Source organism: Aquarana catesbeiana, linkage group LG02 (genome assembly GCF_042186555.1).
Source record: "Aquarana catesbeiana isolate 2022-GZ linkage group LG02, ASM4218655v1, whole genome shotgun sequence".
Lineage (NCBI taxonomy): Eukaryota > Metazoa > Chordata > Amphibia > Anura > Ranidae > Aquarana > Aquarana catesbeiana.
The window spans coordinates 757,242,800-757,255,955 of record NC_133325.1 but is presented as its reverse complement, the minus strand read 5'-3'; the positions used below and the strand labels follow the sequence as shown (position 1 = coordinate 757,255,955).

General features: G+C 45.1%; 1 protein-coding gene across 1 annotated transcript in view; it reads left to right on the top strand.

Moving 5' to 3' along the window:
* The window catches only part of SETD4 (SET domain containing 4), a 44,246-nt gene extending 39,036 nt beyond the window's left edge, over nt 1-5,210 (top strand). The window contains exon 11 of the mRNA XM_073617187.1: nt 2,325-5,210. Coding sequence (XP_073473288.1) covers nt 2,325-2,456 — 132 coding nt within the window. The 3' untranslated portion in view covers nt 2,457-5,210. The remainder of the gene's footprint in view (nt 1-2,324) is intronic.
* The last annotated feature ends 7,946 nt before the right edge of the window (nt 5,211-13,156 follow it).

Below are 13,156 nucleotides of genomic sequence, written 5' to 3'. Positions count from 1 at the left end.
TGTTCCTGAAAGTATGACCTAAAATGTTAACCCTTCAGTTCATCGGCATGGCATTTAGTGAATCTATAGGGCTGCCCTTAAGGCCCCTTTCACACTGGGGCGGTTTGCGGGTGCTATTGCGCTAATAATAGCACCTGCAAACTGACTCGAAACAGGCTATAAACGCTAAAATAAACGAAAATAAAAGTCCGACAATTTTGGAAAAAACATTATTTTTTACTTTTTGCTCTAAAACATATCAGATGCTAAAACGCGCGGCACTTTACCGCTAACACCGGCACCGCCCCAGTGTGAAAGTAGCCAAACTGTCAGTGGTGGTCGCTCCATTAGGGGCGCAGGAGCGCCGCCCTCCTAGTCTATGCGCCCGGCCCCTAATCTACATGCAGGCAGCCTCTTTAAGCTTCCTGGAGCCCTTCCCCGAATCCAGCACGCACTTGTCATCGGCCTCCTAAGGTAAGGGCACTGATTGCCGCCTTCTCGTCTGTCTCCTGCAGGGTTGGCGGGATGGCGCGAGTGAGGGGGTCTGCTTTGTTTGCTGACCCCCTAAAATAATGAGCACCAGCCGCCACTGCAAACTATATAGCAATGAATGGGACCACAGAGCACATGCACAGTAATGCCCCGTACACACGATCGGAAATTCCACCAGCAAAAGTCCGATGTGAGCTTTTGGTCGGAAACTCTGACCGTGTGTACGCTTCATCGGACTTTTGAGGGCGGAATTCCCACCAGCAAAAGATTGAGGGCAGGTTCTCTATTTTTCGGTCATAAAAAGTTCCTAGGAAGGAATGAACACCGCTCTAGGAACAATAAATAGACAAAAGGTGGATCAATCTCGGTTTGGAGGTCAAAGGTGCTGGCTTAATGTTGTCCAGAATCCGTTTATGTTTATTGCGGAAAAAGTTCCTATCGGAAATTCCGATCGTCTGTATGCAATTCCGACACGCAAAAATTCCTACGCATGCTCAGAAACAATTCGATGCATGCTCGGAAGCATGTCTTGTAGTTCATCCACAGAGCTCTTTTCAAATAGTGACAGCGGATTGGGGGGAGAAGATCCCCAGCCCACTGTCACAGGAAGGGGGGATCAAGGAGCGGCTGCAGGAGGCAAACTTATCCTTTTAATAATTTCATTTTCATGTTTATAAGGGGAAAAGGATGAACCAGGAAACACAAAATACAAACAGATTAAACTTTAGCTTTTAAGTGTATCTTCAGTTTTTAGGGGAAAGCAATCTCTGTATATTGCGTGTATTGTATATACACTATATTGTCAAAAGTATTGGGACGCCTGCCTTTACACACACATAAACTTTAATGGCATCCCAGTCTTAGTCCGTAGGGTTCAATATTGCGTTGGCCCATCCTTTGCAGCTATAACAGCTTCAACTCTTCTGGGAAGGCTGTCCACAAGGTTTAGGAGTGTGTCTATGGGAATGTTTGACCATTCTTCCAGAAGTGCATTTGAGAGGTCAGGTACTGATGTTAGACGAGAAGGCCTGGCTCGCAGTCTCCGCTCTAAATCATCCCAAAGGTGTTCTATCAGGTTGAGGTCAGGACTCTGTGCAGGACAGCCAAGTCCTTCCACCCCAAACTCACTCACTTTATGCACCTTGCTTTGTGCACTGGTCCAAATCATTTGGTGGAGGGGGGATTATGGTGTGGGGTTGTTTTTTCAGGGTGTGGGCTTGGCCCCTTAGTTCCAGTGATGGGACCTCTTAAGGCGTCAGCATACCAAGACATTTTGGACGATTTCATGCTCCCAATTTTGTGGGAACAGTTTGGGGATGGCCCCTTCCCATTCCAACATAACTGCCCACCAGTGCACAAAGCAAGGTCCATAAAGACATGGATGAGCAAGTTTGGAGTGGAGAAACTTGACTGGCCTGCCCAGAGTCCTGACTTCAACCTGATAGAATGCCTTTGGCATGAATTAGAGCGGAGACTGTGAGCCAGGCCTTCTCGTCCAACATCAGTGCCTGACCTCACAAATGCTCTTCTGGAAGAATGGTCAAACGTTCCCATAGACACACTCCTAAACCTTGTGGACAGCCTTCCCAGAAGAGTTGAAGCTGTTATAGATACAAAGGGTGGGCCAACTCAATATTGAACCCTACGGACTAAGACTGGGATGCCATTAAAGTTCATGTGTGTGTAAAGGCAGGCGTCCCAATACTTTTGACAATATAGTGTACGAATAGAGATAGAGATATTAGAGATATATATATATCTCTCTCTCTCTCTATATATATATATATATATATATATATATATATATATATATATATATATATATATTATTATTTTTTTGTTTTTTCCCCCAGATCTCTGCTTTGAAAAAAGAACAGACAACAAATCATCATCTTACCTTAGTGGAAGAATTACGACGGGAAGAACTGAGGATTCTGCAAAGTTCAGACAACCTTCTACAGATTGGGGTCCTTCTGTCACTGTAGATCTGTGCCTGTATGTGAAGTTTACATATCGCACCCATTTTTCAGCATACCTCACTTTAAATGTAACACAGCAAAGAAGAGTAGAAATAAAAAAGGCCAATGCCCATCAAGTTTTATTTATGTTAGTTCCCAATCAAAGCTGACTGCAGGGAGGCTGCTGTCAATTTATTCCTACAATGGAAAAAATCATTTCCCTCTTGACCCTGGACAGATAATTTCTATAGATGTACCTTAAATAGACCCTGTTAAATAAGTTAAATATTTAAGCAAATCACATACCTGTAAAGAAGAAGCAGAATACTTACTTTTCCTTCAGCCCACACTGCGGTACTCTGCTCCGATCCTCAGTAATCGACAAATGAACGCTGCTGGGAAAGTGACACTTCTGGGAGTCTCAATCTCCTTCTTCCCTCGCAGCTCTCACTGTTTTGTCCTGCCAACCTCCCCATCATTACTATCTCCTGTAATTCATGGAGTTCACAACAGAAACAGTAAGCACTGCAGGGGACCAAGCAGATTCGCATTCCTTTAAAATGAAAATCTGCAATACTCACCTCCCCTCCAACAGTCCGACATCCGCGGGGGTCCCTTGCCAATGCTGGCATCTTCTCCCTTGCTTCTTTTGGGTGCCGGGTCTTTGGCTGTCTTGATTGGCTGTTGTGAGATGATGCAACTTCTGTGCATTCGCAGCTCAGTGTATATTTTAAAGAAGAGTGTGACCAGGCAGGTATGTTTATATTATTGCAGAAGGGACATTGCAGGTCTCTTCTGCAATAAAGAGCCCGCCTGCTCATAAGCCTTTTCTTTTTAGACTTTAGTTCCACTTTTAGTGTTCGTTTGCCAGTGGACTTTGGGAGACCAACAAGGGGGTCTTAGTAGATGATAGGCTCAGCAATGGCATGCAATGCCAAGCTGCTGCTAACAAAGCAAACAGAATATTGGCATGCATTAAAAAGGGGATTAATTCCAGAGATAAAACGATAATTCTCCCGCTCTACAAGACTCTGGTCCGGCCGCACCTAGAGTATGCTGTCCAGTTCTAGGCACCAGTCCTCAGGAGGGATGTACTGGAAATGGAGCGAGTACAAAGAAGGGCAACAAAGCTAATAAAGGGTCTGGAGGATGTTATTTATGAGGAAAGGTTGTGAGCACTGAACTTATTCTCTCTGGAGAAGAGACGCTTGAGGGGGGATATGATATCAATTTATAAATACCATACTGGTGACCCCACAATAGAGATAAAACTTTTTTGCAGAAGGGAGTTTAACAAGACACGTGGCCACTCATTAAAATTAGAAGAAAAGAGGCTTAACCTTAAACTACTTAGAGGGTTCTTTACTGTAATGCCCCGTACACACGGTCGGACATTGATCGGACATTCCGAAAAACAAAATCCATGGATTTTTTCCGACGGATGTTGGCTCAGACTTGTCTTGCATACACACGGTTGCACAAAGTTGTCGGAAAATCCGATCATTCCGAACACGGTGACGTAAAACACGTACGGCGACTATAAACGGGGCAGTAGCCAATAGCTTTCGTCTCTTAATTTATTCTGAGCATGCGCGGCACTTTGTCCGTCGCATTTGTCTACACACGATCGGAATTTAAAGGAAATGATTTTGTTGTCGGAAAATTTTATAGCATGCTCTCAAACTTTGTGTGTCGGAAATTCCGATGGAAAAAGTCCGATGGAGCCTACACACGGTCGGAATTTCCGACAACAAGCTCCGATCACACATATTCCGTCAGAAAGTCTGACCGTGTGTACAGGGCATAAGAGCGGCAAGGATGTGGAATTCCCTTCCACAGGCGGTGGTCTCAGCGGGGAGCATCGATAATTTCAAGAAACTATTAGATAAGCACCTGAACGACCACAACATACAGGGATATACAATGTAATACTGACATATGATCACACACATAGGTTGGACTTGGTGGACTTGTGTCTTTTTTCGACTTCACCTATTATGTAACAGAACAGAGTTAAAGAGGTTATAAAGCCTAAACATGTTTTACCTTAATAGATTCCTTGCATTAAGGTAAAACATGTTTAGGTGTCAGCATTCCCCCCCCCCCCTTTTATTTACCTGAGCCCTAATTCGATCCAGGGCCGTGCACGTCTGCAGCTCTTCTCTCCCCTCACTTCCCGGTCTCATTGGCTTTGCTGGAGAACCAGGAGCCTTTGGCTCCCAGTGCTGTCATATAAAGCCAGTGACGGGGGGGGCGGGGCCAAGGCCCACAGTCTGTGTCAATGGACGCAGCAGCGGGGTTTGGGTGCAAGCACGAGTGCTCCTATGGGAACTGGACAGAGGGGAGGGGCCAGGAGCGTCCAAAAAGAAGAGGTTCGGGGCCACTCTGTGCATTTCCATTCCACAGAGCAGGTTAGTTTAGACATGCTTGTTATTAAAAAAAACCCTTTACAATCACTTTAAATAGTGGCGGGAAAGGGATAGGTAAGTATCCTATTTCTTCTTAACAGGTATGTAGTTTACCCAAACTTTTTACTTGACAAGCTATTTTTAAAGAGGAATTCCAGGTATTGATGTTTTATACATAGTTACATATCACTTATCACCGAGTGCACACCACTACTCCAGTGATCTCCAATTGCTTCTGGGTCCTGTGCCAAGCAGCTGTCTTGCTGCATTCTGAACACAGGAGGTCGGCCGCTTGACTCGGATGCCATTCAAAAAAATGCTCTGCATTTTTGTATTTGTATGTTTTATAGCCATTTTTGATGTTACTATAGATATTTATCAAATGTTTTTATGAATGGATTTTATATTTCAATAAAAAAACAACAAAAAAAACTTGCTTTAGCTTTTCTTTCAGTGAACACAACCCCTGGGGTAAAATCTGCTCCAGGACATAAAGAGAATGTAGTATTAGGAAGACATTCAGGTATTTTCACCTCCGGTGTCAAGGATTTCAACTTCTTTCTTTAGCTTTACAAATCATTCCTTTATACCCCAGTGGGCAGCTCTACATTTGAAAATTCTGGTTTACATTGTGAATATAGCCTTAGACCAGTGGTTCTCAACCTGGGGGTCGGGATACCCTTGGGGGTCAAATGACGATTTGCCTGGGGTCACTGAATCCTGGGCTGTTCCTGATGCCTGCACCACTCTCTCAGCTTTTTCGTGGCCGCCCAACTGGGCTTTTCCTGAAGCCTGCGGCCGCCCACTCAGCCTCTTCGCAGCCACCCATTCAGTTAACAGGATGGCTGGGGTGCAGAGACTAGAGGTCAGCTGACTGGTGAGGAATGTGAAGTTGGAGGGGCTGGAGGAGACCCTATCCCCTGATTTCGGCATAGGTGTCACTGCTGTGAGACACCACAGAGCTGGAGACACAGTGAGAGTAACACTACCGGTGATTAGATTTGCGATTAAAAGTCCCCACTACAGTTCTCAGATCAGCAGATGACCTTGATCAAGAGCACCCAAGTTGGCTGATCAGAACCCTCCCAGCACTGCCCCTCATCCCATTTCCCCCACCAAGGAGTAAAAATAGAGAATAGGTGGAAGGGAGAGGAAAAGAGGTGGAAGACAAAGAAAAAGGGAGAGAAAAAAATAAGAGCAAGAACAAGAAAGACGGCTAGAGAGGGGGATGGAGAAAAAAAACAAGAAATTAGGATAGAGAGAGAGATAAAAGGGAAAGAAAGGAACAAAGAGAGTGGTACATCCTGAAATGTACCATAAGGGGTTTAATACTGTAAGAGTGGAAGGGATTGGGGGAGCGCTAAATGTCTATGGGTTAGGGGCGCAAATTACTTGTCTTTCCTTGGGTGCTGACAACCCACGCTATGAAAATAATAATACTGTTAGGGGTCCCCACAACTTGGGAAATTTTATTAAGGGGTCACGGCACTAGTAAGTTTGAGAACCACTGCCTTAGACTGTCCATTGTCAGCTCAATAATAGAAATCTGTCCTCATTTCTGGTTCCTTTGGAAGCAATAACCATGATGGACAAAAGTGAGTACACCCCTCACATTTTTGTAAATATTTTATATCTTTTCATGTGACAACACTGAAGAAATGACACTTTGCTACAACGTAAAGTAGTAAGTGTACAGCTTGTATAACAGTGTAAATTTGCTGTCCCCTCAAAATAACAAACAGCCATTAATGTCTAAACCGCTGGCAACAAAAGTGAGTACACCCCTAAGTGAATACGTCCAAATTGGGCCAAATTAGCCATTTTCCCTCCCCGGTGTCATGTGACTCGTTAGTGTTACAAGGTCTCAGGTGTGAATGGGGAGCAGGTGTGTTCAATTTGGTGTTATTACTCTCACTCTCCCATACTGGTCACTGTAAGTTCAACAGGGCACCTCATGGCAAAAAACTCTGAGGATCTGAAAAAAAGAATTGTTGCTCTACATAAAGATGGCCTAGGCCAGTGATGTCGAACTTTGGCACCCCAGGTGTTTTGGAACTACATTTTCCATGATACTCATGCACTCTGCAGTGTAGTTGAGCATCATGGGATATGTAGTTCCAAAACATCTGGGGTGCCAAGGTTCGCCATCACTGGCCTAGGCTATAAGAAGATTGCCAAGACCCTGAAACAGCTGCAGCACGGTGGCCAAGACCATACAGTGGTTTAACAGGGCAGGTTCCACTCAGAACAGGCCTCGTCATGGTCGACCAAAGAAGTAGAGTGCACGTGCTCAGCGTCATATCCAGAGGTTGTCTTTGGGAAATAGACCTATGAGTGCTGCCAGCATTGCTGCAGAGGTTGAAGGGGTGGGGGGTCAGCCTGTCAGTGCTCAGACCATACACCACGCACTGCATCAAATTGGTCTGCTTGGCTGTTGTTCCAAAACAGTTTGCTGAAGACAAGCGGACTAAGGACATGGATTACTGGAACCATGTCCTGTGGTCTGATGAGACCAAGATAAACTTATTAGGTTCAGATGGTGTCAAGCGTGTGTGGCGGCAATCAGGTGAGGAGTACAAAGACAAGTCACTCACTACTTTACATTGTAGCAAAGTGTAATTTCTTCAGTGTTGTCATATGAAAATAGACATAATAAAATATTTACAAAAATGTGAGGGGTGTACTCACTTTTGTGAGATCCTGTACATGTCATTACACATGGAGAAAATCTAACATGAGGTTCTGTATGTGATTCTTTATTCTTTAAAGGAGAAGTCCAGCCTGGGCTCCTTTTGGCTGGGCTTCTCCTATGGATCACAGGAATGCAATTCGTTTTGCTCTCCTGTGACCCATTTTCAGCAGACGTTTGCTGATGTCACATCTGCTGACGTCACAGGAATCAGTCCAGGCACCACGTCATCACGACAATAAAGTCTGATCCACCAGCTGCCTGGACTGATGCCTGTCTCAGCCTCTCAGCGAGCTGCTGAAAGCCTGAGACAGCCGCTCCCCGCCCCTCCAAAGCTCAGCGTGGAGGAGCAGAGTGGAGAGCTGCTGACTGACAGTCAGCAGCTCTCCACTTGGGGATCTGTGAGAACCGAGCCATCGGTGGTGTTCGATCGCTCGGTTCTTAATGCAGAGGCATCAGGTGACAGATGCAGCATCCAACTAGGTAAGTATGAATGTGCAAAATAAAAAAACATACTTCTCCTTTAAAGCAGAACTTCGGTCCACCTCCCAAGTGTCTGGGCTCACCCTCTAGTGCCACCATTATGGCGTATGTGCAGCTGTACTGTTGGGCTCTGTATCAGCTGTGGGAGGGGGGGGGGGTCTCTTGGGTATAGAAGTCCTTCGGCACATTTGTACTCACACAGAGTGCGGGGAGAAAAAAGTATAATTCTTGTAGAAAAATGTGAAAGTGCTGCCCCCCCCTAGGGATGCCATTGAAAAGGATATACCATTCCTGTTTGAATATATTTGAATAAATAGAGTAACATTGTTATCCATCACTAAATTGGATTATGGAAAGAGAGATCTAGTAATTGCGCAGGTGAATAGTAGTGATGAATAACAAAAAAAGCAGCTGGCAAACAGAACACTTTGGTAAAAACATGAAAAACAAAAATATTGCTGTGCTAATAACTTGTGAACAATATAATAACTGAATAATAATGATCAGTCCATAAAGTGTCCAAAAATGAATAAATCCTTGAAATCGTGTCTCGTGGGATAATAGATGACAGAAACACCCAAAGTGCACCTTCCACAGTGAAAATAAAAGATGTGCCCTTACCGGATAGCTAGACTCCATGTTATAGGAGCCTAGTAAGACATAGATTCACACATCATGGAGGATCCACCCATCGGAAAGAAACGAAAATGGCGTTGAGGCCATACTTGCTGGTTTCTCCCTTTCCTGCAGGATGAGTGCGGCCAACTTGAAGATGATCTCACTGGCCACTTCTATCTGCCTCTGCAAAGACAAGGAGATGGTCAGCCCCAGCTGAGTGATCCCAACCAGGCATTAGTCGGGATCACTCAGCTGGGACTGACCATCTCCTTGTTTTTGCAGGGGCAGATATAAGAGGCCAAATGTGGTCAGTGAGACCGTCTTCAAGTTGGCCGCACTCATCCTGCAGGAAAGGGAGAAATCAGCAAGGTTGGCCTCAACTCCATTTTCCTTTGTTTCTGATACATGGATTCTCGATGTGTGAATCTATGTCTTACTAGGCTCCTAAGACGTGGAGTTTAGCTATCCGGTAAGGGCACATCTTTTATTTTCACTAAATTGGATTAAACTGATATATAATGTGATAAGTTTTGGCACTTTTTGGAGAATGTAAAAGGGGGGCACAATTATTTTGGGCACACCTTCATGGGGTTGCCTCTGCCTTTCCCCGGGTATTTAAACTGGTTGGCCCTTTAAATATTCCTGCTTACCTGAGGGCAGGTAGGAATGAGCCAATGAGATTTGGTGGAATTCTCTGGAAGCAATGGGGCTCATTATATAAAGGGCCTACTGTCCCAGAATTCTGTCTGCCAGTCAAAGGTTCGGATAAAGAAGAGATTTAATACCGCATACCTCGGGACATGGAGACGCTCGTCAGGCAACTTTTGGAGAGGGCAGCAGCCAGCGGTGGAGAGGTATGGCTAAGGCGTTGTTTGGAAGAAGCGACGGAAGGCTCTCAGCAGGTTGCTATGACAGAAGAGGTCAGCGTATCTGTGACTGCCCCCTGGCCAGCCAGGCGACAGCGGAGAGCAGCGGCGGCAGCAGGCGGACCACGCCAGCCTCATGGGTTATAGCGTAGCCGGCCCCCGGAGCGTGAGAGAGCAGCGGGTACAGTGTTGGTATCCGCGGGCAGAGCGGAGGAGCATGTCGCCTCAGTTGTGTCAGCAGTCTGCTATTCATCATATGAAGCTCTGCTTTTTAGAGCTTTGTATGTAATAGCATTTTTCGGGGCTTTTCAGCTATCGGAAATGGTACCTAGTAATAAGAAAGGCTGTTCAGGTTTGTTGTCCCATCATGTACTGGTCGGGGATTCATCAGTGAAAATACTTATTGCCAAATCCAAAACTGACCAGCAGTGCAAGGGCGCTTGGATTGCGTTGTTTTCGTGTTCAGATCCAGCTATTTGTCCAGTTGGGTTAATTCATCAATTCTTAACCTGTAGTCCTGTTAGTTCAGGTCAATTTTTCATTCATGCCGATGGTTCTCCTGTGACCAAATTTCAATTTGTTTCAGTGTTTAGGTTTGCAGGAATTCCTTTTCACACCCCATTCCTTTCATTTTGGGGCTGCAACGGAAGCAGCCAGACTTGGGCTTGATGAGTCCTTGATCGGGAAGCTGGGAAGATAGGAATCTAAGCGTTATCATATTTATGTCCGCCCTAACCTTTTGCTTTGAATTTTAGGTCAGAAAAAATGTTTGGATAATTGGACATTCTTAAATTTTCTGGTCGCATAAATGGGCATCTCATCGCTGCCATACTGCTAACTTAAATCTCAATCCTGCAACTTGCACCATTCTGTGGAAAGGAGTAATGCCGCGTACACACGGTCGGACTTTTTGACCGGACTTGTCCGACGGACCAAATCTGGCTGACAATCCGATCGTGTGTGGGCTTCGCCGGACCTTCAGCGGACTTTTCCAGTCGCAAATCCGAACTTTAGATTTGGAACGTGTTTCAAATCTTTACGTCATAACTCGGCCGGACCCAGAAATCCGCTCGTCTGTATGCTAGTCCGACGGACAAAAAACAACGCTAGGGCAGCTATTGGCTACTGGCTATGAACTTCCTTATTTTAGTCCGGTGTACGTCATCACGTACGAATCCGTCGGACTTTGGTGTGATCGTGTGTAGGCAAGTCCGGTCGTTAGAAAGTCTGTTGAAAGTCCGTCGAAAGTCTGTCTAAAGTCTGTCGGACGGGCTGTCGGACTTTTGTAGCCGAAAAGTCCGAACGTGTGTACGTGGCATAAGAGGTTTGCAATGATCTAATTTATATTATTATATTTCTAAGTTATATTTAGTGTGGCCATCACCTTCGGTGTTGATTATTCACCTTGGTGGGAATGATGTGGGTCATAGAAGACCTTAGATTTGATCTACAAGGTCAAACATGACCTGCACCATTTGAGCATGTCATCTCCAAACACAACTATCGTTTTTTCTGATATCATTCCCAGACTACTATGGTGGTCGAGTTTAAGAATTTTGAGAAAATAAGGAAGACGGTGAATCACTCAGTTGAGGAGTTCATGCCTCTTATAGGGGGGTTATCTTTTCGGCATTTCGATTTGGAGGGTGGTTTTCAGGGCTTGTATCGGGAGGATTTGGTCCATCTCTCCGATGTAGGCCTGGACATTTTCAACTAGGGGTTGCAGAGCATGATTGAAACGGCCGCGGGTTTGGGGTAGGTTGGTCCTTTGACCATTAAATGGGTAAAGCCCTGACTTTGTGGGGACTTGCTATTATAAAATTGATGAAATGTAATTTGCTTGAGTCATAAAGGCTAAGCAATTTTGTGAATGATTATTTGATTTAGAATTGTGATATGGTTATGAAAAGTTATGAATTTATTTGAAAACCAATAAAAGTGCCATGGCCAATTTATGCCAATATTTGAGTGTGGTGTTCATTGTTTGTTTATTGTGTTTGGAGATGGGGGGGGGGGGAAGGGTGCAGAGTGCAATCCCATGTAAAAGGGAGCACAATTATTTTGTCCACACCTTCATGGGGTTGCCTCTGCCTTTCCCAGGTGTTTAAACTGGTAGAAATGAATTCTAATATACAATGTAATTTAAGGGACGATGGCCCTTTAAATATTCCTGCTCACCTGAGGGCAGGTAGGAAAGGGCCAATGAGATTTGGTGGACTTCTCTGGAAGCAGTGGGGCTCATTTTTTAAAGGGCCCACTGTCCCAGATGGGGAGGGAAAAGGGTGCAGAGTGAAATCCCATGCAAGCAAGCACTTTTTGTCACTCCACATTAGACAAATCCCCAATTTTTCGTAAGTGTCTACAATTTTTTCCACTAGTGTACATACTTAATACAGATTTCCATTAGGTGTTAGAGCCAAGAACCATTAGGGATCAGTTTGAGGAAAAGTATGTTCAGGAACACTTAAAGAGACACTGCCACCTTGTTGACAGCAAAATGACTGTCTCTGGAAAGGATCCCTTATTGACCCCCTCATACTACTCTTAGAGCCCTTTCACACTGGGGCGGTTTGCAGGCGTTATTGCGCTAAAAATAGCGCCTGCAAACCGACCTAAAACTGCCGCTGCTGTTTCTTCAGTGTGAAAGCGGTGCGCTGGCAGGAGTGAGAAAAAACTCCTGCAAACAGCATCTTTGGAGCGGTGAAGGAGCGGTGTATTCACCGCTCCTTCACCGCTCCTGCCCATTGAAATCAATGGGGCAGCGCGGCTATACCGCGGCTATAGCGGCGCTATGCGAGCAGTTTTAACCCTTTTTCGGCCGCCAGCGGGGGTTAAAACCGCACCGCTAGCGGCCGAATACCGCCGCTAAAACGACGGTAAAGCTACGCTAAAAATAGCGCTGTTTTACCGCCGACGCCCCCACCGCCCCAGTGTGAAAGGGGCCTTACGAGCTCCCGCTTGCAGTTCATTGCTCCTTCATAACCACTCACAATTCCCTGCACCTCCAGGTTTGGAGGAGCAGCTGACCTCCTCCCGTGTGACACTGCATGGGTGTTTGATCCCCACTGTTTTTTATTTTTTGCGATATAAACAAAAAATGACTGAAAATTTTGAAAAAAAAAAAACTATATTTTTTTCCCCCATTGAAAGTATTTATTTATTGAAAGTAAAGGACAAGCATAGCAAAATGTAATCATAACCATAAACAGTTTAACCACTTGCCGACCAACCGTCATAAATATACTGCGGCAAGTTGGCACGAGCCCGCAAATTGCCGTAGGTGTACGTCGGCTCAGGATCCTGTCTTTCTGCTATGCAGGAAGATGGATCTGTGTGTTTCCCGAGTCACACAGTCCGCCATACAGTTAGAAAACACCTGCAGGGAACACATTTAGCCCCTTGATCGCCCCTGATGTTAACCCCATTCTCTGCCAGTGTCATTAGTACAATAACAGTGCATATTTTTAGCACTGATTACTGTATTAGTGTCACTGGTTCCCAAAAAAGTGTCCAAAATGTCAGTTAGGTATCCGATCTGTCCGCCGCAATGTCGCAGTCCCACTAAAAATCACTGATCGCTGGCATTACTGTACTAGTAAAAAAAATAAAATAATAAAAATGCCATAAATCTATCCCCTATTTTGTAGACGCAATAACTTTTGT